This window comes from Periplaneta americana, chromosome 4 (genome assembly GCF_040183065.1).
Source record: "Periplaneta americana isolate PAMFEO1 chromosome 4, P.americana_PAMFEO1_priV1, whole genome shotgun sequence".
Classification (NCBI taxonomy): Eukaryota; Metazoa; Arthropoda; class Insecta; order Blattodea; family Blattidae; genus Periplaneta; species Periplaneta americana.
The window spans coordinates 44394033-44421244 of NC_091120.1; the positions used below are offsets into that span (position 1 = coordinate 44394033).

The following is a 27212-nucleotide window of genomic DNA, read 5'->3' on the forward strand; positions in this document are numbered from 1 at the left end:
TATGCGCCTCTACCACAGGTGAGTTTCGACAGTTCCGTCTCACAAATTCAATTCTCAAACAGTAAAAGAAGAGTTCATTAATTTAAAACCAGTGATTAAGTATGGATTTCCTAATCAATAAAATATTTCGTTTTCCTTTAACAAAAGTATCACTACAAGACACAGAACTAATTCCCATTCAAATGGCAAACCCATTTCTTAGTGCCCGTATAGGGGCGTGTCTAATTCTCCTATGTAAGCAGTCGAACTATAGGATGTCGAACTTGTTTCCTGTCGAACTTAAGAGCTTCCACTGTATTTTAGCTCCTGAATTCTGTTATGTTCGATTCGCTTCGATTCGACGCGCCGCTTTCCGCTATCTTCCATTTAAATACATTGTGAAGATAAATTCTGTTCGATTCGATTCCGCTAAGTGGGAGCAGGCCTTTACACTTTAGACAGAAATTTTACTGCAAGGAAAATGTTGAGAAGGATATTATTATTATTATTATTATTATTATTATTATTATTATTATTTTACTAAAACCTACTTAATTTTAACTCGTTTCTGTTTCTTTATTTGGTGGACTCCCTATACCAAACTACGCAAATTTTCAGCCTGCCTAAAAATGTTTTGCATATGAGCCGTTCAGAAGAAGTGGTGTAAGTCAAAAATGGGTAATGAGGGTTAAAGTAAACATTTTGTAAAATACAGCGCAAAGTAGCAATTAATATTCAATTTATTTAAACTATTAATAGTCAGTTGATAGCAAGAAGGCCATATTAATTGCTACCTTGCGCTGTATTTTACAGAATTTTTACTTTACACCTCATTACCCAATTTTGACTTACAGCACTTTTGCTCTGAACGGTTCATATAAGTATAAGCAGTAAATATGACATTATGACATAGATTGTAATAAATGTAGTATAGGCCTATCACCTATGTGTGAGAGGTAATAAGTTAGTAATAATAATAATAATAATAATAATAATAATAATAATAATAATAATAATAATAATAATAAAATGAAGATACCCGTGTGTCATATTAGACTGTGCGCCTTGCTGTGAGTTAGTAGTAGGCAAGGATCTTATAAATATTAATATTTTTTTTCCGCCCACGTCATCAAAGAACTTCTTATTACATTTCGTGAGTAGTTGGCTGCCACATTTAATCATGTAATGTGCAACAGGATGCGAACAATGTTGTGTCAAGTAAATTAGAAGCCGGAGAGAGTATCAACAAGTACTTGGCATTGCAATCAGTTATCACGGGCTCCTTGGAACGTCCGCCCGTGCGTAAAGAGTTGCCTTAGCGGAAACTTTTGGTTGCACGAAATCAGCAAATATCGTTCAAGAGGGGAGGCGGGCGGGTGTTTGTACGGCTGTAATAAGGAGTCAGGCTGCGTGTGTATTGTCTATAAAGTGTAGTGTTATGCAAATCAAACTACTCCATCCGGCTTAGAACTGATTGGACACGCAAGTCGCCTCGCGTGATAGATCGGCATGGAGGCGACTCAGGCTGTCTGATTGCTTTATGATTTGCAAACTGTTAGTAATTGCACTTGTGCTGCAATTCCTTGCAACCACAGCGACCTTGAGGGATCATGCCGTACCACCTACAACTAATGCAACATCACTTCCATGAAACGGATAATGGTTGCACTGTGTCAGGAACTTCATTATGCTACGGAATGAACATTATTATTATTATTATTATTATTATTATTATTATTATTATTATTATTATTATTATTATTTTCTATACTCTGTATGTATGTATGTATGTTTATTTATTTATTTTAGTAGGTTATTTTACGACGCTTTATCAACATCTAAGTTTATTTAGCGTATGAATGAGATGAAGGTGATAATGCCGGTGAAATGAGTCCGGGGTCCAGCACCGAAAGTTACCCAGCATTTCCTCATTCTGGGTTGAGGGAAAACCCTGGAAAAAACCTCAACCAGGTAACTTGCTCTGACCGCGAATCGAACCCGGTCCACCTGGTTTCGCGGCCAGACGCGCTAACCGTTACTCCACAGGTGTGGACTGTATGTATGTATGTATGTATGTATGTATGTATGTATGTATGTATGTATGTATGTATGCATGTATGTATGTATGTTGTGCTTTATTTAACGACGCTCGCAAATGCCGAGGTTATATCAGCGTCGCCGGTGTGCCGGAATTTTGTCCCGCTGGAGTTCTTTTATATGCCAGTAAATCTACTGACATGAGCCTGTCGCATTTAAGCACACTTAAATCCCATCGACCTGGCCCGGGATCGAACCCACAACCTCGGGCATAGAAGGCCAGAGCTATACCAACTCCGCCAACCAGGCCGATTGTATGTATGTATGTATGTATGTATGTATGTATGTGTGTGTATGTATGTATGTATGTATGTATGTATGTATGTATGTAGTGAGTAGGCCTTCATAGATCCAACATGAGTTGAGCCGTTCAGAGCAGAAGTGGTGTAAGTAAAAAATGGGTAATGAGGGTTAAAGTAAACATTCTGTAAAATACAGCGCAAAGTAGCAATTAATATTCAGTTTATTTAAACTATTAGTAGTCAGTGGATAGCACGAAGGACATATTAATTGCTACTTTGCGCTGTATTTTACAGAAATTTTACTTTAAACCTCATTATCCAATTTTGACTTACACCACTTCTGCTCTGAACGGCTCAGTTCGACGCTGTCCTACACACGTTTGAGAAAATACACAATGATTTGAAACATAGGCCTATTGTATTTTTGGACCATAGAATATCTCATTTTATATGGAAATCTTGTAATGTTTTAAGTGTGAAGTGAATTTTTTTTTTTTTGCTTATATCAAAAAGCTTGGGCGTGCAAAAGTTAATGCATTATGAAAGTATTTACCTGCCAAATTTATTTGTTAATGGAGTAATATCTTCAGGTGTCACAAGAGCCCGAAATATTATATCTTCCATTACTCATATTTTAAATTTACATTCATTATAATTTCATATTTCATGCACGTTGGGTTTTAATAATGTTAGTGGAAGTGTAAATAGTAAGAAAAAAAATATTATTGTCTTCTCTTAAACTCAACTTCCAAGTGCTATAGACCCTAAGGACACTGAAAAATCTGAATTTTTATAGAAATGTTAAAAAAATGACAAATATAGCTACACATTTCTATTGGTAATAGTTGAAACAGTATGAACTCGGTTTTGAAAAGAAAAGCTATTTATCTCAATTAAAACAACTTTATGAACATGAAAAACGAGTATGCTAACATCAGATATCAAGTAGCTATATTACAGCTCTTAAATGTGTGTGTGTGTGTGTGTGTATCTAATGCTCTGGATTTAACAATGAATTCATCATCCTTCTTGCTTCCCAATATTTTAATGGAAGGTCCACAAATGTCCTAAGAGTTTCACAATTAGCCAGGTGCTCCATCTCCATGTCCTCTTCTCTGGTGCACAGTAAGCATTTAGGTGAATTCAGTACTCCAATACGATGAAGGTGTTTACTGAGGCAATCATGACCAGTAATCAATCTAAACATGGCCACGGCAGATTTTCGAGGTAGATCAGGAATTAGTTCTGGATCTTTGAATGATTCTTTCCATTTTCTTAAATGTAGTTTGTGAGCATAAGTGAATAACAATTAAAGTGTAAAGAACTATTAACTCTGATTATATTAAATATCATATTTAGTTTTTTTTTTTTGTTGAAATGAAGCATGACAGTCCTAGATTTCAGTCTGGCACTGATGTATCCGTCCCTTTGTGGTTCATAAACTGCTGAAGCGGCCTCAGTTGCTAAACGAACACACCGTTCTACTGCTTGTGTATGACATAACTTTGCAAATGTCAGTGGCTCGTTATGTTTAATATGGTTCTTGATGTCTTCTCAGCAGATCGACTGAGCTAAGAGTGGTTCAGTACCGATGTAGCTCTCATGACACTTCATAGTAGTCCGCAGCATTGAAGTTCAACTTGGGTACATTCAATTTTCTTACGTTCTTGCTGAGTTGTTTGTCACTGGTCCTAAGTATCCGAGAAAAACTAGTTTACTGATAGCCCCTTGTATCAGTTAGCATAGCTAAGAACATATTATTTTCGGGATTTGCGAAATATGAATTTCTTTCGATCACAGGATCAACAATGATCTTAAGATTTTCCGGTGGGTTTCTGCTGAACAGAATCATTTTCCACAGGTGCCGTGGTCCATTTCAACATTCTGATTACATTTTGATTTCAAATCACACTGCTGCATATACTTTCACTACATAGGTGGCCAACGGGACCAGACATAATTGTATAAATCAATGTTATAGTCTTAAAATCGAGTAACCAATTTTAAAGAAAAATCATGAAAAATTTATGGTCTTGTGCCATCTCAAAATATTCAATGTGAGATGTATTCTTTTTTTTTTTTTTTTTTTTTTTTTGGGAACCACAGTATCATTCTATACACCTTAAACACAGAAGTTTGTTAAAATAAAACAAAAAAAAAAAATGAAAAAAAGTAATAAAGAAGGTAAGTTTTTGTAATAGGCCTATTTTAAAATTTTAAGACCATTGTAGCACTTCAAGATAGCATACGATTTTCATAAAATTTTCAGGTTATATTAGGTATAAAATGCAACAACTTTTACACACCCAAGCGTTTTCGATTTCTAAATAAAGTAAAAACTCATCACAGAACTTATTGTATGACAGAATAATTCTGAGTTATCCTTTCTTTCATTTCAGATAAATCTGTTTTGCACCAGGCCTTGGTGGATGTAGCATTTTTTACACTATACCCACAGGTAAAATCAACATAGGTAATTATAAGAAATTAATTGTAATATTAATATCAGTGATCACAATATTTTAATCATGAATTAGGCGAATTATAAAAATAAAGGTTAAATATTTTTGTAAATCTAATATTAAATAACAACAACAGTGATGATGATGATGACGATGATGATTTGATGTATGGATGAAGACAAAATGGGAACCAGTAGACTAAAGGGAAGACAAGGAGAACATTGGGAATACAATGACAATAAGGGAGGGATTGCACTTTTCCTTCATTACCAAGTGAGAAGAAATATTTAGTTCTACGTCAAAATTGGGAGACTTAATTTCCTGAAACGAGTGAAAGACGGTAAATCTGCACCACGAAAATATCTTGTATGATGAACTGGGATAATGATATGTTAGGCTCTATATAAAGGTGTACAAAAACGTAATACCTAAAGTTTTAATAATAATTTACCTTTTATAAGAGTATTTTGTCTCACATTAAAATATTGACATTGATTTCTAAGTTATACGCACCCATTTTCTTGTCGCCAGTTCAAGAAAGATGCGAACCTCATATGGTTGTTGTTCTACGATCTGTACAAGCGACGCTTCCTGCCCCGAGACCACCACGACCAGCAGTGCAGGATGCAGTTGTTCACGGATGCTGGGCTCCTTGAAGCGGAGACTCACCTTTGGAACTTAAGGGTGAAGCTCGCTGCCGCGGTGGCCAGGCTGCGCATCAAGAACAATGCCCTAAGGCTGTCACAGCTCTTACCACCGCACCTCAGGGACGAGCGAGTCATCGCCCTGGACGAGGCACCTGTCACGGGCTGGATCAACACCTTCAAGATCGAGTGAGTATGAGCGATTGCTTAAATATCACTTGGTTGGGAACAGATTCGACTATTGCCTTGGACGAGGCGCTTGTCACGGGCTGGATCAACACCTTCAAGATCGAGTGAGTATGAGCGATTGCTTAAATATCACTTGGTTGGGAACAGATTCGACTATCGCCTTGGACGAGGCGCTTGTCACGGGCTGGATCAACACCTTCAAGATCGAGTGAGTATGAGCGATTTCTTAAATATCACTTGGTTGGGAACAGATTCGACTATCGCCTTGGAAGAGGCGCTTGTCACGGGCTGGATCAACACCTTCAAGATCGAGTGAGTATGAGCGATTGCTTAAATATCACTTGGTTGGGAACAGATTCGACTATCGCCTTGGACGAGGCGCTTGTCACGGGCTGGATCAACACCTTCAAGATCGAGTGAGTATCAGCGATTGCTTAAATATCACTTGGTTGACAACCGATTGGACCATCGCCCTGGATGAGACGCCTGTCACGGGCTGGATCAACACCTTCAAGATCGAGTATCAGCGATTGCTTAAATATCACTTGGTTGACAACCGATTGGACCATCGCCCTGGATGAGACGCCTGTCACGGGCTGGATCAACACCTTCAAGATCGAGTATCAGCGATTGCTTAAATATCACTTGATTGACAACCGATTGGACCATCGCCCTGGACGAGACGCCTGTCACGGGCTGGATCAACACCTTCAAGATCGAGTGAGTGTCAACGATTGCTTAAATATTATTTGGTTGGGAACAGATTGGATCATCGCCCAGGACGAGGCGCCTGTCACGGGCTGGATCAACACCTTCAAGATCGAGTGAGTATCAACGATTGCTTAAATATCACTTGGCTGGGAACAGATTGGACCATAGCAAGCGTTTATTTTTGTTTTGTATGGTTAAGATGTCCGCCTTGCATTTAGGAGGTCTCGAGTTCGATCCCAGAGGCCGGCCACCCTGACTCTTGTATTTCATGGTTTCCTAAGCCTCTGTGCAGACGATTGCATGGATAGTGCCAATTACAAGGACATACAATGGCCATAAGCGGCCTAAGTGCAAGTATCCACCCTGGATTCAGTTCTCGTGAAATCGATCGATCGATCAATAAATGAATGAATGAATGAATAAGTGAATCTCCTTTCTAGATTCGTATATTCGAACGCTTCTCTGACATGTGTTGTAGAAAGTTTCGAGATTCATTTTTTTTCCTGTTGTACGGAGGAGGGACTCGAAGACTTGCACTGCAGCCTGAGGTTTATTGTGCTTACCATCCTATTCTGTGAATGATTGAGTAGCCGAACAGCCGCGCTCTTGTACACTGGGCTGCAAGAGAAATGCCGATACGAAATTACATCGTTTTCCGGGACTTTAGCAAACATGGCGAAGTGGAAAGCTATTTTCCTGAGATTAGTTATTTAAAAACATGTTCACGTTATTATTTAATATGAATTGATTTTAAAATATTCATATAGGACTACTTTTATTTTACAGCATTAATAAGAATACTGCGTCCCGCGCCGTGGCGTCGCGGTCTAAGGCATCCCGCCTAGGACTCGCGTTACGGGATGCGCGCTGGTTCGATTCCTCATGGGGGAAGAAATTTTTTCATGAAATTTCGGCCAGTGTATGGGACCGGTGCCCACCCAGCATCGTGATGCACTTGGGGAGCTCCGATAGGTAGCGAAATCCGGTTGCGAATACCAGCTGTAACGGCTGGGGGGATCATCGTGCTAACCATACGATACCTCCATTCTGGTTGGATGATCGTCCACCTCTGCTTCGGCATGTGGGCGTGAGGCCAGCAGCCGGCTGATCGGTCTAGGCCCTTCATGGGCCGTAGCGCCACGGATTATTAATAAGAATACTACACGAAAACAGGGAAAATGCAGTTTATGTGATATTCCATAGCCTTCCTTATTATCCATGGATGCTGTCATTGTTACAGTCGATATATACGGTCAATTAGTTTCATATTGTATTAACAAAATGTATCAATTTTATTATAAATATAAATATACAATTTTATTATAAATACAAATACAGAACTGAAAATTGATCGAATTGTATGTATTTATTTATTCACACTGTAAATGTGTAAATACCCGGTGGCAGTGGTAACTAAATACACTCAATAATGACAATTAATAATAAAGACAATTGATAATAAATACAATTAATAATAAATTAATAACAATGATAATAATAATAATTAATACTGATAATAAATATTACTATTACTACTACTACTACTACTACTACTACTACTACTACTACTACTACTACTACTACTACTACTACTAATAATAATTAATACTAATAATAAATACTACTTCTACTACTACTACTACTACTAATAATAATAATAATAATAATAATAATAATAATAATAGTTTTAACAAGGAGCATACTAAATTAAATGAAGCACGATCACTTAAAATAACATTAAAAGTAAATCTAATTTGTATCTTAAATCTAAGTTCGAATTAAAACATTTGACTACACATTTCTCCTTTGCATGGAATAAAATCTCTTTAGAAAATTCAGGCCAGTTCAGATGTGTTTGTATAATATACATGCAGCGAAGTCCTCGGAAGACGATAACTTTTCAAATCGATAGCGACTTCGACTCGGCATTTCTTTTGCAGCCCACACCGCACCGTGAACTGAACCCGGGCTATGGTATGGATGATGAGGATATGTGAATTAATGATGGCGAAATAAGTCCGAGGTTCAACGCCGAAAGTTACCCAGCGGTTCTGCTGGGTGAGGGAAAAAACCCCAACCAGGTAACTTGTCCCAACCAAGATTCGAACCCAAACCTGCTCGTTTCACTGTCAGACGCGCTGACCGTTACCCTACAACAAAGACGAGGTCCATGTATAGGTTCATTTATAATCACGGAATACATTTCGGAAGGGGACCAGAAATTGATTGAGGAAGGCAACTGGAATTGGAGTGGAATGCTGTCTTCATCGCCTCGACCATACTAAAATATTGCTTCATTTGTTCATAATTTTATTGTCTGTACATGCAGCACGTCGCAAGTTACAAGTCTGCTGGAGAAGGCCGGTCTCACACCATTGGAATCCATCGACGAGAGGTTGGACGTGCTGAATTACATGCACGACGATCTGTGCCCGAAGTTCATCAAGTGTCACCCGACACAGCGATCTGATCTCGCGCAGTCGACCCTCGTCAGGCGATACCACATCATACTCCAGGTAAAACCTGCAACAACAGATCGCAGAACGTCTATGGGTAATACGTTACACACTTAACTGTAGTGCTCACTCATCTTACTTGAAGTGCACTGTTTGGAACCCAAAATAAGTTAAGGGGCTAGGTACAGCTTACAGCAGTAACATTTTGGAAATATTCAACATTTTTCTCCTCCATTACTGTATCTTGTACAATAATGAAAATTAGTATGTGTAAAACACTGTCCTTCTGCTATAAGAAAAAAAATTATGATTTAAAAAAATGATTTACATTTTCTTTTTCAAAATTCAGCTCATTGTGCAGTGATAATGCGTTTTCCACATAACTAAAAAACTATCCAACATTTTATGACGAATTTTTTTGTGTGTATTTATACATGTCATATCTACAATATGATGCAAGATCACTTCTCTACCTTTTGTAGATTCTCTGATAAAAGATAAATTCATTTAAAAAATGGTCAAATATCAGTATTTTCTATTACACAAAAAATAGATTATTTATTAAGGAATGTAGTTGGAAGAGCATGATATTGTAAACATGAGTTTCAGCAATAAAATAAAAGATAGAGAACATGAAAAAGTTAACAAGTTTTTGAGTTATGACGAAAACGCTTCATCACTGCACAGCGTACTGCCAATATTTTGAATATTGAAAAAATATATATAATTTTTTTAATAGTAAAAGTATTTTTCTCATATAACAGAAGGACAATGTTTTATACATACTAATTTTCATTAATTTACAAGATACAATAATAGAGGAAAAAAATGTTGAATATTTCTAAAAATTTTACTGCTGTAAGCTGTACCTAACCCTTTAAGCTCAGTAATCTACGTTATGTATGTACGCCTAATTCCTTTTGTTAGGCCTAATTAGTTGTAATTAATTAAAATGAAATTGTTAAATAGCGTAAAGGAATATCTTTCTATCATTTATCATACTGTATTCGTCTATAAATGTACAATTACGTGCTCATTAATTCACTACTAATTTATTCCGTCAATGTCTCTACAATCATTCTACTTTGGATGTAGGAATATACAGAATGTACCGTAAGTAATGTCATTAATTTCAGGTGGTTATTCTTTGAGATATTTCAAACAAAAAAGTTTAATACAATTTTGCTCGTTTTTGCTTCCTTTTCGAGAAGCAAATTGTTTTGTATGAAACATTTCATAGCGTGTTTTGAGAAGGGCAATGATTTAATTCCCAATATGCTCAGTCAGTTTAAGAGAGCAGTGTATTATGATAGTACATGATTGAAACAATTTTAGTTTTGTCTTGTAAATGTGCAGAAATTTGATCCAAACAGACCAAAAATTTACATTTATTCGGATAAAATTTCTGCACATTGAAAGGACAAAAGTAAAATTATTTTCATAATTTATTAACATAATATACTGCTCTTTTAAATTGAGTGAGAATATTGGGAATTAAATCGATGGCTTTCCCAAAACACGCTATGAAATAGTTCATATAAAACAATTTGTATCTCGAAAAGAAAGCAGAAACGAGCAAAATTGTATTCAACTTTTTTGTTTGAAATATCTCAAAGAATAACCACCTGACATTAATGACTGGGCCCAGGAAGTGCATGCATTTGCATTTGTATATTTTTCTATTGGCTGTAATTTGTTGCTGATTAATTATCTTCACGACTCATCAACATTTAAGTTTGTAGAATCAAATTCTATGTTGCATATTATATTTACACATTTTGGCTTTTTTTATAAATGCATAACATTTCATGTTATTTATGTTACCTTGGTATATTTTCGCATTTGAGCTCATTAAAGCTGATTTTGTATTGCATAAAATGCATAGTTTGAATTATTTAAATAAAAGTATCATATTCTAATTTTTAAAACTGGTAGGCCTACTGAGTGAATTTATTATAATTATTTTCACCAGAAATGTATTGAAAGTTTCGCGGCACACCTAGCGAATCTCATGGTCGCGGCACACCGGTTGAGAACCACTAATTGTATAGGGTGGGAATGTTCATCACGTTATCGCTCGGTTGGATAAGTTTTGGACAGCGTTTTATATGCTTCAACTTCTCAACAATAAATATTTATTATTATTATTATTATTATTATTATTATTATTATTATTATTATTATTATCATTATTTTAAGTTGGTTATTTAACGACGCTGTATCAACTACTAGGTTATTTAGCGTCGATGAGATTGGCGATAGCGAGATGAAGCCGAGGATTTACCATAGATTACCTGGCATTCATCTTACGGTTGGGGAAAACCTCGGAAAAAATCCAACCAGTAATCAATTCAAGCGGAGATCGAACCCGCGCCCGAGCGCAACTTGTGACAGGCAGGCAAGCGCCTTAACCGACTGAGCCACGCCGGTGGTTATTATTATTATTATTATTATTATTATTATTATTATTATTATTATTAACTACTTTTATTAGGGGAGAGTAGGGTAGTATCGGACATCGGGTAATATCGGACAGTGCGTTTCTTTTATCTATCACCATATGGTAGATCCTGAATAACATGCTTACGTTCCTGTATGCGACATCACAGAAACGTAACCATGTCAATCAGGTACTATCATCGTGTGGTAGATGAAAAAAAACTCACTGTCCGATATTACCCGATGTCCGATACTACCCAACTCTCCCCTAGTGATATATCAAGAAATATAGAATTCTTTTAGTGCATGTTTATTGACATATTTCAAGGCTTTTAAAATGTATACTTGCATGCAATTTTAGGTTTTTAGGGCATGAACTTCCTGGCTCTATTAATGACATTACTTACGGTTCAGCCCGTATATTTAAGTCCATCTAATCTAGCTCAAATAACTTTATCCTGAACTACTGTACATTCCTCTTAATACACCCTGTATAGGTGTAAAGGCTGGTTCACAATAAATCGGAAACGGAAGCGACAACGAGAACGAGAACGGAAATAATGTTAAAATGTTTTTAAATGTGAGCATCATTCACAATAGTTCATTGTGAATGCTCAGATTTAAATATATTTATTTTAACAATATTTCCGTTTCCGTTCTCGTTCTCGTTTCCGTTTCCGTTCTCGTTGTCGTTTCCGTTCCCGGTTTATTGTGAACCAGCCTTAACATAGTGCAAAATCCGAAGCTCGGAATATATTGTTGTGCGATTACGAATTTACAGTCTATAGTCTGCAATTAACAAACCTTGTTTATGTGCATTCCTCCTGCGTGCAAATTTGTACAATGTCGTAAGAACACTATTGGCATCCAATAACGCAGCCAGCACTTCTTGCGTGGTTCTGATATTCATATCTAGAACTTTCCTCATCGAGCTCTTTCTCGACTCTGGCAGACACATCGCGCGTGCCAAGCACACACTTGTAGTGATAAAGTCTTGTTCATCGCATCTTTTTGGGATTCCTTTCTTATTCGTGTTTCCCTCGCTGGTATTTCGTGTTATGAGGTCACGAATTTTCGAGTTATGTTATCGCACGTTCCATAATGGATACACAAATCATAATGTTAAACTGTTTTATTAGTCTGGCGTTACGTTTTTCACTGAAACTTGCAGAGTAGCCTAGTAAGTTAGTTTAAAACTGTTATTCTAATATCATCCAAGCCAAGAACCATATTAATGTATCACTACGCATGTGTTAAAGAGAAAATATTAATTTACAAATAGATTAGGTTTATTTAAATCTCTATCATAATGGTTAATGACATTGCATTGATTTGAATTGTTATAATAATGTGTGAAAACGTTAGTTATAGACATTATAGTGACATATTTACGGGACTATATTTTGTAGCATATCTTGACTTTGGCTTTCAACCAATCGCAGATCAGTCAGTGACGTCATATTGTTTTGGTCGTAGCTAATCTCGTTATCCATAGTTTTGGTCTAGTGTGGTTCTTGACTTGGATAGACAATATTGTGTTCTAACACAAAAAACCCAACGTTTAAATATAGAGTTTTTACTTAGTTATTTAACGACGCTATATCAACTACGAGGTTATTTAGCGTCGATGGAATTGGTGTTAGCGAGATATTTGGCGAGATTAGGTGGAGGATTCGCCATAGATTACCTGGCATTTGCCTTACAGTTGGGGAAAACATGGGAAAAAGATGGAATATTTCTGTGGATTCTATTCATGAGCTCGAATTTGAAGGTTACAGTGTTTTAATGAACAAAAATAAGATGTTATTTAAAAAAGAATATGACCAACTTCAGTAAGACAAACATAAATCTTTGTGAGTAGCTTATTTATGTACTCCTGTGAAAGTCGCTAGAGGTCCGAGGAAGACAATGGAAGCATTCGTAGAGATGAAAAAAAGGAGACACGAAATCTTGTTATGCCAGAGCTGAATTTTTTTCCCCAATAGCGATTAGGCCTACTTGACTCTGCATCATTCGTGCAAATGTTCCCATCTAGGAATGACGCGTCCTCCGAAGCTGTAGTTTTTTCTGCTGCCGTTTTGACGTTGTCCTTGGTGTATTATTGTGGACGAACTACATACCACCGCATGATGGTGATGATGATGATGATGATGATGATGATGATGATGATGATGATGAATGGAGTAATGGTGGAATTCTGGGAGGGAACACGGGTGTACTCAGCGAAAGTGTGCCGCAAAGCACCTTATATTTCCACAACAAATTTCACTTGGACCCGCCAGGATCGAAACCTGGTTTACCAGTTCCTGATCTGTAAATTATTAATATCTTAGAGTCTACAACAAAGCACAGGTATAATATTTGCATAAATAAAATATTATCACTGCAGGAAGAATATTGAGAACCGTGCATAAAATTGTGAGGAATCTGCGCTCCTTTGTAGACCTACCGGACAACATAGATTTTCAAAGATTATATTTAATTTATGTAGGTAGAATGCTACACACATAGCAATTCTTATAGCCAATAAAATAAAGAAAATAATTTCTAACAAAATTGTTACTTAAAAAATACAGTCCACCGCTGTGGAGTAACTATTAGCATGCCTGATCGTGGAAGAGCGGGCCCGGGTTCAAATTCTACTTGGGACAAGTTAGCTGGTTGAGATTTCTTCAGGGGTTCTTCCTCAACGTGTTGAGAGCAAATGCCGAGTAACTGTCGGGCTGGACCCTGGAACTGATTTCGCTTGCATTATCACCTTCATCTCACTCAGACGCTAGACAACAGTAGGAGTTGATGAAGCGTCGTAAAACAACCAATTTAAAAATAAAAGTACATTTTAATTGATGAGTCGTCCACTTTTTCTATAGAAACAGATATTGACTTATGGGGATTATCTTAGAAAAGCAATCTAGATGTCCCTTTGTGTAAAAATAATGCTCAGAGCCTAGTTAATGCACTGTTAAAAATTACCACAATATCATGTAAAGTACAGGAAAAAAATATTACGGTTAATATTGTACGGACAGGGTAACATGTGAGATGCTACTCACATATATAATAGAATGAATCCATGAAAAAGACGAGAAAGGGGACGATCCATCCAGAAAGAGTCTGCAGTCCGGAGTGAGTGAGACGATGGATAAATCAGTAGTTCGAAACAGAATTGTGAGAGATGTGCCATTTGGGTGCTGGAATACGAAATACACTATCTACCAAAAAGTAATTGGACACTGTTTTTGCCCCTTTAGAACCTCGTGGCACCACCTCTTCTTGCTATAATAGCAGCCACCCTATCAGGCATGCTCTCTACTAGTTTGTGTAGGATATCCACTGGAATGCGTCGCCATTCCTCTTGCAACATGGCACTCAGTTGGACAATGGAAGTTCGCCGGTCCAATTCGTCCCAAAGGTGCTCAATGGGATTGAGATCAGGACCGGTGAACATTATTGTCTGCATACCACTGCATAGTAGCCGCCGAAACATGGGGCCAACTTCCATCGTCCAACTGAGTGGCATGTTGCAAGAGGAATGGCGACGCATTCCAGTGGATATCCTACACAAACTAGTGGAGAGCATGTCTGACAGGGTGGCTGCTGTTATAGCAACAAGAGGTGGTACCATGAGGTTCTAAAAGTGCAAAAACAGTACCCAATTACTTTTTGGTAGATAGTGTAATGAGTTATGAATTCCAAGATGTGAATAAATATTGATTGTTGCAAATAGTGTATGAAGAAAATTTTGTACCAACAGTAAAGAAAAACGATTTATTCAAAGTTTTGTAATGATAACTATTATTTCATATTATATATTACAATATATTATATACAAATGCTATAATATTGCAGGATCGCGCGTTCTGTCTAGGTCCTGTGATAATGTGCCAAATACTACTAGACTTGGACCTTTCTGGGATCGTGGTGCTGACTCACATCAATTCCCCCCGCACTATGGCGTACTTCGCGAACATCCTCTACGACAACCCGAAGATAGACTCTCTGCTGGCCTTCGGTGCAGGAGACAGGTGAGGACTGTTCAACAAGGTTGGCATTCATTGTAAATTTGATCGAAATGCGATTGAAAAATAACAGTGTCACATTGATGGCAAGAGGTGGAACTTAAACTGAAAGGATTCGATCCGATATCGGGATAGGAATCCGGCGTGGCTTAGTGGATAAAGCATCAGCACGTAGAGCTGAAGACCTAGATTCCAATCCCGGTGCCGGACAGAATTTTTCTCCAATACGCTCCTCTTTCATCCTCAAAAGTAGTTTTAATATCAGGTATTCTGGAATCTGTATTTCCGCGAAAAAAATTTCTGAATCGACTTTTGAAGCGCCACTATATTTTCTCTGGAAAGAAAGTAGTACACAAAAATATTAAATCAAAGGAAAAAAAATAATATAAATTTCTAACAAGTTTCTTTCTAATATGTGTAATTTCTGAAACGTTTTCCTTCCTTTTTGGGATAATAATTGCTACCATGTCTATGTTTAAGCAACAGTGATCCGTGGAAAGTATAACTTCTGAAGTATTATTAAAAGCAGTATTTTATATTACATTTTTCTCAACTGTGAGTCATTTGTAAAAAACGGAAATAAAAGCGATTTGTTGGAAGAATTTCACAAGATAGAAGCCATTCCACCGTAGTTGAAGGATGGTCCAGTTATCTCTCGCAGGTTATGCGGGCGGCAGCACATGGAAATCTTAAGGAGTAAACGCATTTTCGTCCACAGCGCATCCAAGGTCGTGTTTAGGCTTCGAGACTTGGGACCCGATATCATAAGTTTACTGTGCATATGCTATTGGTTGTTGACTCGCTGCAGGTAGTGAAAGGTAGAGATGTGTTGAGGTAACAACGTTGCTATTTAGTACGGTAGTACGGGGAAACACACATATGTACATTCTGAAAATAAATATACATTACACAATGACAATGTCAAAGTAATGTGAAAAGCATTTATTCTCCTGTCTTTTATAATTGTGTTTAATTATACACAGTGTTAATGGTTGAAATAAACATGTAGCAATTTTAATTTCTTCATTTATGCTATTGGTCGTCTTTAGGAAGTGCAGTTGCAGTACCGAATTGCAATGTACTACAAGATACATTTTCAGTGTCTCAAACGTAAATATTTTAGGTTATCTACCAAACAAAGTTTTTACTGTGAAAAGCTGTGCTCTACGTCGCATTGACGTGATAGGAGCAAAAAGGAAAAAACCTAACATCATTGCAGTCTCCAAAGACAGTCTTTTATTCTCGGGCGACTCTATGTTCACTAATTTGCTGTTTATGTTACACAATGTTCCATATCCGCTATTTTTACATAAAATTGATTTCCACTTCTGTTTCACATGTTCAGTAATCGGTGTACTTGGTGTCTCATTAATTCTCTGTGTCATTTCTTCAATTAATTTGAGGGCTTTCGGCATCTCTTGCTCTGACATTTCTAACCGTGTTATAGTTTCAGACATAGTTTGAAAATTGGTTTGTATGAAAACCAAATCATTCTTCGGAACTTTCAAATCCAGAGCGTTTTTCTTTGCGTATTTGTTGGCATTCATTCTATAGTACCCCCACCCACTGTACGTTTTCCACTATACTCAGTTCGCCGTTATGCGGATTTCCTACTGAACTGCTCTATTGGGTCCGAAGTCTCGAAACCTGGTCATGTTTCAACCACAGTGGAACGGCTTCTACTAGGGCTAACCGGAGTGATGGGAAGAATGAAAATTTGGGCTGGTATTAGTTGGCAAGGAATGAACAAGATACATTATCTGTAACAGGAAAGAAGAATACCAGGACTATCTTCGGAGTCTTGGGGTGACGAACACGGTGGTGCATTCTGAACGGTTTGTGGACATTGTGCCAGGCAGCGACATGTTAGAGAACGTGGTAGCAGTTCTGGCTACCCCACCCAACACGTACTCCGGGGTTATAGATCCCGTGGACCTGGTGTGCAGTCGTGGGGGAGATCTTTCCATGTTGGAAGTGCTGACGGCAACTGAGATCGGAGGCGGCAGTCTGGAGCGAGTGAACACCATCATGGAGGAGCAGCGTCAGACATTGAGGCTGGGCATGTCCAAGCCACACGTAAGGATATTTCTGTGTTTGAATGGATGTAAAGTTTATCTGTATTATATTAACAAGTTGGTGCATGAGTTCGTAGTGTTTTCGGTTTTCACGGCAATAGGTATTCGTAAGAAATTTGTTTGGGATATATAAATTTTTGTAATTTTAATGTCACAGTATTGTGTTACTGAACACGTCTTTAATTTGTTAATGTTTAAGAAAATGTGTGTTAATTATGGCTAAAGAAAATGGAGTGTCAAGTAGAAAAATACGAAAATTTCTGACATCCTTCTGTTTTAATTTCACCGAGTAAAAGCACTGGGTTTCGCCAGAACATTTGCGCCGTTTACGGGAAAAACGCCAATGACGAAGGTACAGCGTGAAAATGGTTTTCTGTTTCAGGAAGGGTCATATGTTGTTGTTGTTTTCTAATGCCAGACATTTGACAATAAAGTAATTTGACCTCTTGCACTCCAATATTTTTCAAAGATATTATCGTGGTCAGCCACTGAAGCACAGATTTTGAGGTGTTCCGAATCCATTTCTTGGTTTGAGTTGCACAATGGGCAGTTAGGGGACTGATATATTTCAAGTCTAAGCAGGTGTTTGGCCAAACAATCATGGCCTGTTGCCAATCTAAATGCAGCTACAGACGATTTGCGAGGTAAATCGGGAATTAACTGTGGATTATGATGCAGCGAGTTCCATTTTTTCCCTTGAGATTGTGTTATCAAATTTTGTTTGTTGAAGTCTAAGTATGTAGATTTAATAAATCTCTTCACAGAGTAATAGATAGATTTAGTAACAGATCTGTAAGTAGCAGTGCTGCCCTTCTTTGCTAAAGCATCCACATTCTCGTTTCCCAGGATTCCACAATGGGATGGTATCCATTGGAATACAATTCTTTTATTGAGTGTTATTTCAGAGAGCATTTTAGTTATTTCTGCTGTTTGAGATGAAGGTGTGTGTTTAGAGACTATTGATAGAATAGCTGCTTTGGAGTCTGACAATGTAACTGCATTCTTAAATTTATTGATGTGGCATAGAAGATTCCTGAGACTTTCACTTATTGCAATGATTTCTCCATCAAAAAGAAGGGTCATATTGACCAGTGACAAAGCTAAAGTGTAAATATTGGATATGCTGAAAAATCTGCTTCCTTTATCTTTTTATGGAACAGATGTTTTCCGGCTTTTTAATCAAACTTTTTGTGACACAGACCCCACAAGAAAATGATTAACACTCATTTTCACCCCCAAATATAGTACAGGTATAACAATATAACTTATTTGCCTCAAAGCACCCTGTTACCCAAGGATATTTCTTATAACATGAAAATTTAAAATTTCTCTTTTGTCTTTCTCCATCCGCTATTTTAATATGTAAATGTAGTGTCGAACTTTTACCTTTGTAAGCACATATTATTCATATGTCCAACGGTTTCTCTTTTAATTCTACAAATAATGACCTCATTGTTCTCTCAGTATGAGCTATTTTACACAAAATTAATATGTAACACACATGCGTGTACTTGTGATTAAACTAACACTCAACAGGTAACCATATCCAATATTAGAATTGAAAAAAGTAAAAGACGAAAGTATTTCTCTTGTTGATGATGATGATGATGATGATGATGATGATGATGATAATGATGATGATGATGATGATGCTGGTGGTAGTGGTGGTGATGACGACGATGATAATGATGACAATGATGACATCGTCATTAATTGATACTTTAATTAGTCAACTTTGTTCATAAAAGCTTCGTTGGAATTTCCATTGCCACGGTCAATTTTCCCTTCCTCTCCCGTGTAGAAATGATGTAAAACAGAAACAGAAACTTACAACAAAATAATATAGATTTTCATATCATATCATTCATCTTTCTCATCTCATCCAACAGCATATTCAAATCAAGACACATGTCTACATCCGCTTACGGGAGAGGGCGTCCTCTCTACAACCGTTCCTGAGTTCCCAGCCTTTCGCAATATCTCTGCCAGGATTCATTCCTTAAGAGCACTTCCAAGGGCTCTTCGACACCTTAGAAGGGCCTTTGGAATAGATTCTGTACTGTTTGGTCACCTTGGCGGTATGAACTTAGAGCGGGGAAGGGTAAGAGGCCCCCATTGGGTGAGCGGATGAGGGGTCACATGCTGCCGGTGGGCTGGTACAGCCTCATTCTCATTCATCCCATACACTTCGGGATGCACAATAAGACTCAGTGTGGCCGAGGTGCAAAGGGTCGTCCTAACCCTCCCGTAGTCACCTAACCTAACCTAACCTAACCTAAGAGAAGGTATATGTCACTATTGATAGTGATTCGTCCTTTGGATGGGACGTTAAACCTGGCGGCGCCCTTGGTGTTATTCGACAGGAGTAAGCTACGTGCCGGCACCAGGTTTCCCCTTCTCCCTTCCTTACCTTCATCATCATTCTCACCCATTCCCTACATAACACTTACACATACACTCACCCTAGTACACGACGCGACGTAACTCTTCACAGATATGCATCATGCATAACGTGGCCCGCCGAAGTGAAATGCAACTTGAAAATGGGTAACATTCCTGCCATCTATTCGCAATATGCGGAACCCTAATCACCCAAGTGAAGTGGGTAGTCATTAAATACCACACACATATTTTGACAGGTTGAAATCTCCTAACGGAAAATGAAAATTGAAGAATGGTGTCTTTGTTAATTATAGTCATAAATAAATCTTGTAAGAAAATAATTTAAACTACATTGGACGCCCTAAAATCAACATGTCGTTGTTCCTGCAATAACTCCTATGTGATATATTTATCGATTTTCAGATTTTTGCTCTATTAAGGGGAGGCAGAGGTGAATATTTCAAAATCCACACAATTTATCCGATTTGTTTGAAATTGATCATGGATACTAAGTATGTTATTAATAATGGACATACCAAGTTTCAACTTTCTAAGTACAATAGTTCTGTAAATATTAATAATTTTATAAAACTTTATATCGTTTGATATAAAATACTCCATGCACCATATAGTAAGAAATTTTCAATATTTCTTTTTATTTATATGTTCAGAGAAGGTATATAAATAATGATAAGTATTAGTTTATTATGGGAATAATATAGCAATACCACAGCCTACTATATACAGTCACGAAGCTTGAGTTTTGAGGGTGCTAGAAACAATAGACTGTGACGGTACTATTTTGCGTTGCCTGTAATGAGGCGATATTAGCGATCCTAGTGGTGAGCAACTATCTAATGTTTGCATATTTACTACGTATTGAGCTTCGCGACTGCATATACTAGACTGTGGTAATACAGTTATCTTAGTTTTAATTTCATACTTTTGAAGGGCACAAAATCAAAAACTAACATCGGAATATGAAAATATAGTGTATAAAGATAATAAAAAACAAATTTTCATTTTTTCTTCAGTTCTGGTCAAAATTTCACCTCTGCCTCCTCTTAAATAATTTAAATAGTAATACAGCAAATAATAAAATCTCCTATAAGTAATTATATTTCTTTCTTTCGAAAACGTAAAAATTCCCAATTTCCTACGTACCACTCCCATAGAATGAATAGATGTGTTTTTTTTTCTTTCTACTGAAAAATGTTATATTTTGCACATAGAAGTTATTGCAGAAACAACAACGATATATTATGAAACAGTTCTCTGAGATATACGAAATTTTTATCCTACTTAAAGTTGCATGCTGAAAATGTTCTGTTTTCTTCATCTACTTCAGATCCAAGTGGTGTTGTATGAAACCCACTCGATAGTTCCAGCAGAGAACACGGAGATGGTGACCCGATTGGTGAACGAAATGAATAATTTTGCGCGAGAGAAGCATGCAGAGGAGCAGGGGAAGCCCCTCTCACCATCCTACTCGTCCGTGTCCTTCAAGAGGGAGGGACCTGAGATGTCCCCAGGAGCCGGAGGAGAGAGCATCATTTCCGTCGAGATAGTTGAGAAGGATTCTGAGAGAGCATTTTCATCAGAAATAGATATAACAGTACGTTTCCTTAATATTATGCTACTTGGATATTTCTTTGCCTGATTATTATGCACTGGTTTTCGAATCAGTTTCATAGTCGGAAAGATCTTGTCACTCACTAAGATCTTTCAAGTGTTATGAATATACTGTATAAACAAGAAACATGTGTGACGAATGAAATATGTACGTGAGTTGAAGGTCTTATAAATATGGTTTTCTCATTTTCCTTAAGAGAAACTTTATGAATATTTTACACTTCGTATCGTAATTGTGCTTTTTCATGCTATTAATTATTCTGATTCATGAGGAAATACTAAAACAAAGAAAGTTGAATCGATACTTAAACAAAATATTCTACACTCCAGTGTCGTAGCTCACAGTTACAAATGAGTACGTAGGCCTATATAATATACTTCGAAACAAAGACTTTGTTTAAATCAATTGGAACATGTTTCATTCCAGTAATTTCCGGATATAATATTGTTGATAGCTTCTGCAGAGAAAATTACAGACAAAGAACTGTCACGATAGATTTAGTCTTTGTTATTATTGTCTAAACGGACTCCGTTAATGGAAAGCAGCAAGTACGGACTCCTCCATTTGTAACACTACCGGACGTAAAGAAACGTTGCCTCCCACAGTACGTCTGTCGTACGCGCCGAAGTTCAAGGACTTTTGGAATTGCATCCGTGTAACTCACCTCAGTCTGTTGTGAACTATTGAAGGGATGACTAATTCGTGCGTAATGTAGTGTAAGCTACTGTGTTTTTTCTTCCTATTTCTTACGTACGTAGTGTGAAAAGATGACCCATTCTTGGCTAGTGTATTAAAATTCATTATGTTTTTTTATAATTGTTTGAGAATTGTGTATACCATATTATAACGAGCTTTTAAGTTACGTAAAATTGAAAGAAATAATCCGACAAATCATTCCGAACATTTCACAAGAGATTGGCCGCGTATGTTTTTAGTTCGTTATTTAACGACGCTGTGTCAGCTTGGTGATAGCGATATGGTATTTGGCGAGATGAGACCGAGAATTCGCCATGGATTACCTGACATTTGCCTAACCTCAGAAAAAACCCAACCAGGTAATCAATCAAGCGTCTTAGCCGACTGAGCTACGCCGGCGACTGGTCGAATATTTCAGAACAACCCTCGGAAAATGTTAAAAAAAAAATGTACGGTATTGAAGTAGAAGAAAGGCATTTTCATCATCTCTTGTGACACAGGTACAATGCACTTGTATTCATTTTTTAGTTGTTTGTAAACATTTTCCCCACTAAAGGGGGCCCAGACATCAGTTATCACCATTTGCATCATATATAACTTTTATTTTTTTCCCCCTGGAAATATCAAAGATATCTGCATGAAATTTTTCATGCAAATTTACTATAGTTCAGTGTATAAATATTGAAAATTACATTGAAATTGGTTAAATTGTGTGGTCATAATAAAAAATCTTAATTTTGGACAAAAATTAAAAAAATTAAAATAACGTTCATTAAAGTACCAATACCTTAAAAACCCATGGAGCTACAGATATAAAATTTTGCATGATATTGGACAATGATAGTAGGCATATCTTCATTTTTTTGCCAGTTTCACATAATGCAGCTGCAAAGACTTGCATTCCAGAAATAATGTTATTGATTAAATTTATTAATTTATAATTATAACATTTAATTAACTCATTTTTAATAAAGCTTCTAAGGGAAGGAAATAAAGCTGTAGGTTTCTTGTCAGATTTACAGCACGAAAAATTTAATGACATTGTAAAGGAGCTACAGCAAAACATATCGGTCATTTCTCGTCCACATTCAATTTTGGCGTTGAATAACCTCTGAAGATGAAGGCATCATTAAATATAATACTATGACCAGTGATTTAGTTGGAAAAAATATTTAGAGGGACTCATCTCATCAATATATTAATCGGCAAATGGACTCATACCGGGTGTCAAGTTGACATCCTCATGTTTATAATATTTATTTTCCAGAATGGCGTTCTGATGCGTTCCAGTCCAATTAAACCACCGACTACTTATAGCAACATACCAAGAAACGTATGAATTAAGCTTAATTCCCAATAACTTATAGACATAACTGAAAAATTACCAGGTTTCTTTTTGCAACACTATTTATATTTTTATATGACATTTTCAGGTACCACCTTGTGATATTTTTGAGCTACATCCCTTACCTGTAATTTATGACAAAGACGTTTCCTTGGAGAAAGAGGGATGCTACTTGGCATATCTTCGGAGGAAGGTCAGTTTCTACAATATATTTTTTATAGATTTATTTCACGGCCCTCGAGTAAATACACGATTTAATCATTATGCGTTAATGTTAAATGTATCCTGTATGTCATAATATATATGGTTAATTCTAGTCTATGCTGTGGTGGCTGAGATATTTAGATCTTCGACATGTCACGCAGGGAGTCAGGGTTCGAGTCCGAGTAAAGCTTGGGATTTTTCATTGAACAATTTATGACATTTGTGGCGGACAAGATTGTTCCTGCCTAGGGCCTTTGAAAAACTGGAGACCAGGAGTCTACCTCTCCTTGACTCCTTGGCGGTAGTTGAATATGCAGAAGAGAGGCTGGAAGGAATATGGAGAAATTTTCTAAAAATTCATCGCAGTGTGCGAGAAATATAGTAGTCTATGTCATTTGCAGAAAGTGACATATTTGTTGACTGGTCTAAGTAGGCTACTAGGGATCTTACAAAGGTCCCTCTTTTTTAAGTTTGCCTCGGTTACATCCTATGAAGGTGAACGTTCACTGTTAGTATACAGGGTTGCATTAACTGAAAAAAGGCGTTCCTGCATAAAAGAAAACCCGGAAAACCCTTATATTTTATTACCATTTAAAGTACGGCAAAAGCAGTTCCATAAAGACAATTGAAATTACGTGATTTTTTCACCGTGTCAGAATATTTTGAAATTAAAAGTACAGTTAGAAATTACCTGAATCTCTAATTTAAAAATACAGTACTGACAAAAAAACCGAACTGACCCTTGTAGCTGATACAAAAGAATCCTGTGCTGTGTATTGTGTCAAACTGTGGTAATTTCAATATGGGTAGTGAAGCCAGAAGTATGTACTGCTATTTAATGTAAAAATACGCAGTTATCTTTGCCGAATAGAGGTAGAAATGTAATATTGATGCCAGATGAAAATAAAACTCACGAAGTTTTTTCGTCTGTAAGTTTGAGCCACTGAAGGAAACAAAATACAGTAAGAATCAAACAAATGCAATAAATTTCATTGTTACAATTAATTATACAAGCTGGATATGTTTTGTGACTAGCAAAATTCGAATCTGTGACTCTTAATCAGCTACAAGGGTCGGTCCGGTTTTTTTTTTTTTTTTTTTTTGCCACGGCTGTACAGTAAGGAGTTCTATAGCCAAATTATATTTTAGTTTTAGTGCACATCTAAGAGCATGTTTTTAAGTTATTAGTGCATAGTTACATGCATATTTTGTCAGTTTTAGCGTAAGTTATTTATAAACCCTCGGCCGACTCATAAAGCAGTAGCAGCGGGTAGAAAAATATAATAGGAAGACAGAAAGAGATGGGAAGGTAAATGATATGACTTGCTGCAGTTTCGGAACGGGGCATTTGAATTGAATAAGAACAGTCTATGGCCCAGCGGTGGCGAAAATGTAATCGTGCTCCGAGCCACTGTGTAACCAGCAACGTGCATAGCACCTATGGAGGGAGGCGGACACCCGAAGGGGAAGTGAAGCAACTGTCTGACTTATTAACGGATTTTCATTTTCTTTACGTCAAGCACTTAAATATAATTTTATACAGTACAAGGCTACAAACTAATGTTTAGTACGTGTAACGAAGAAAGAAATGAACAATAAATGAACAATATCACAACCAAAAGTTAACTGTCTTCGGAATGTCTCTGCGACAGAGTTTCAAAATCAGGAATTATGTCACTTACTGCCAGTCGTAGTTGATCATGAAGGTATTTGTCTGTCAGTCGAGATCTAAATTTGGTTTTTACTATTTTAATTGTTGAAAATAATTTTTCACAAACGTAAGTTGTAGCGAACATGGCTTTAACAGAGCAAGCGAAAGAACGAAGCTTCGGATATTTATTTTTTGGCAAAGATTTGAAAGTTCTACATTTGTCAAGTTCTTACATATAGCTTTCATTTGACATCACATAGTAAATCAGTGAGTTAAAATTGAAGAGCTAACCGCATTATTCGTACATCTGCTGAAAAAGTGTCGACGTACAGAGATGATGATAATGATGATGATGATGATGATGATGACGATAACAACAATAACACTTAATCTTTTAATGTGTCATCAGTAACATGTAGTATAATGCCGTTTTATGTTATACAACCGTTTTCCTCGTAATACTTGTGAACAAATCATACATTTATTATTCTCATCATATTGACAGCAAAAAAATGCGTCCTCCCATCCTACTTGGAACTTTCGTACATGTTTTCGAGAGAGACATATGCCGCTCGCAGGTCAGATACAAATACAAATGGAACGGAGTTTGACTTCAGTGAGTGAGAGGGTGGGCGTTGGCGGAGGTTAGAAGCAAGCGACTATCACTGCGAGCCACAATGTCTCGCGAGTCACGTTCTCGCCACGGATATTCAGTTGAAAGCTTCGTTAAACAAAATACAGCTCAGTTACACATTCGACTTACGTAAGATCAGCTTCCTAAATGTTGATAAACTTCTGTCTGCAGGAGATCGTTCGACTGAATGCCAAGTACATGATCAACATAGCGGAATCCCGAGGTCTGTTCGGTGGAGAAGGGGGTACGAAGGAGGGTAAAAAGTCAGCCAGCGGACGCCAGCGAAAGAAACCGGAGCTGCAACGTTCGACGTCGGCAAGTCCTCCTCTGCTCAGACCCAAAGGTCGACGCTCCAAATTCGAGATCGAACGCATTGCGGCCCCCACGCATGCGTCAATTCTCCGCCGCGTGACAGACCCCGGGAAACGAGCTTCTGGCGACCTCCAGGACGCGGCGTCGTCATCGTCCGCCACCAGCTGCTGCCAACGTCACCAGAATCATCTGCAGCATGAGACGCTCTCTACGATCGGAGTCAATCCAAAGGTGGTCGCTCAAATAAGACGACAAGACGCGAGAAGGTGGTGGGGGGAAGCTGCGAGGCACGTCTTGACATACGGTTTGAATGAGGAACAAAGTGTCCAAGATCAAAATCAGATCAGTGAGTCCGTAAAACCTCTGCTGAAGCTAACACGATCTCGGCCAAACGGCAAGGTTCCCTTTCCCATCAGTGTCAGATCCATCGAATTCAGCGAGAGAGATTGTCACTCGCCTATACTTGATCTTTCCATTGAATGATTCGTTGCATCAGACATTTAGCGAATAGTGGAAACTTCGTCAGTTTTTTATATAGGATATATTAGAAGTTTTATAAAATGGGCGAGATATCGAATTAGTAACAAGGATTGAGTTTTTTTAACTGTTTTTAATGTTGTATGTGTACGTTAAGCATATCGAAATATTGTACTCGTAATTTTGTGTCTTGTTTGTGTCAAATGTCGAGACTACTTTGTGTAATTTATAAACACTGAGAAACTTTAAATGAAGAAAAGAGGAAGTTTCTGCAGTATTTGTTTTTTAAATCGTAGTAGACGAAAACTTCTAAAGATTATATAAAGATCCTAATTGTAAGAAGTTTCATTATTGTAATTTTGAGACAAAACGCATACCAATACATTTTTCGTGATCATTTTTATATTTTGCGATGGTGGTTCGAAGCTAATATAATGAGAGTGGAGTGGAGTGGATGAATAGACAGCAAACAACTCAACCAATCAATATCAGTGAATGAAACAATCAATCAATGAGATTCATAAAGTATCACTGTCTCCCCCAACTCCTACGTGCCAAGTATAGC

General features: G+C 37.3%; 1 protein-coding gene across 1 annotated transcript in view; it reads left to right on the forward strand.

The window, feature by feature from the left end:
• The window catches only part of LOC138698909 (putative methyltransferase NSUN7), a 67773-nt gene extending 40561 nt beyond the window's left edge, over window positions 1-27212 (forward strand). Inside the window, exons 3-11 of the mRNA XM_069825107.1 lie at window positions 4718-4776; window positions 5312-5613; window positions 8654-8840; window positions 15018-15244; window positions 17008-17314; window positions 21044-21310; window positions 23292-23357; window positions 23458-23562; window positions 26030-27212. Coding sequence (XP_069681208.1) covers window positions 4718-4776; window positions 5312-5613; window positions 8654-8840; window positions 15018-15244; window positions 17008-17314; window positions 21044-21310; window positions 23292-23357; window positions 23458-23562; window positions 26030-26653 — 2144 coding nt within the window. The 3' untranslated portion in view covers window positions 26654-27212. The remainder of the gene's footprint in view (window positions 1-4717; window positions 4777-5311; window positions 5614-8653; window positions 8841-15017; window positions 15245-17007; window positions 17315-21043; window positions 21311-23291; window positions 23358-23457; window positions 23563-26029) is intronic.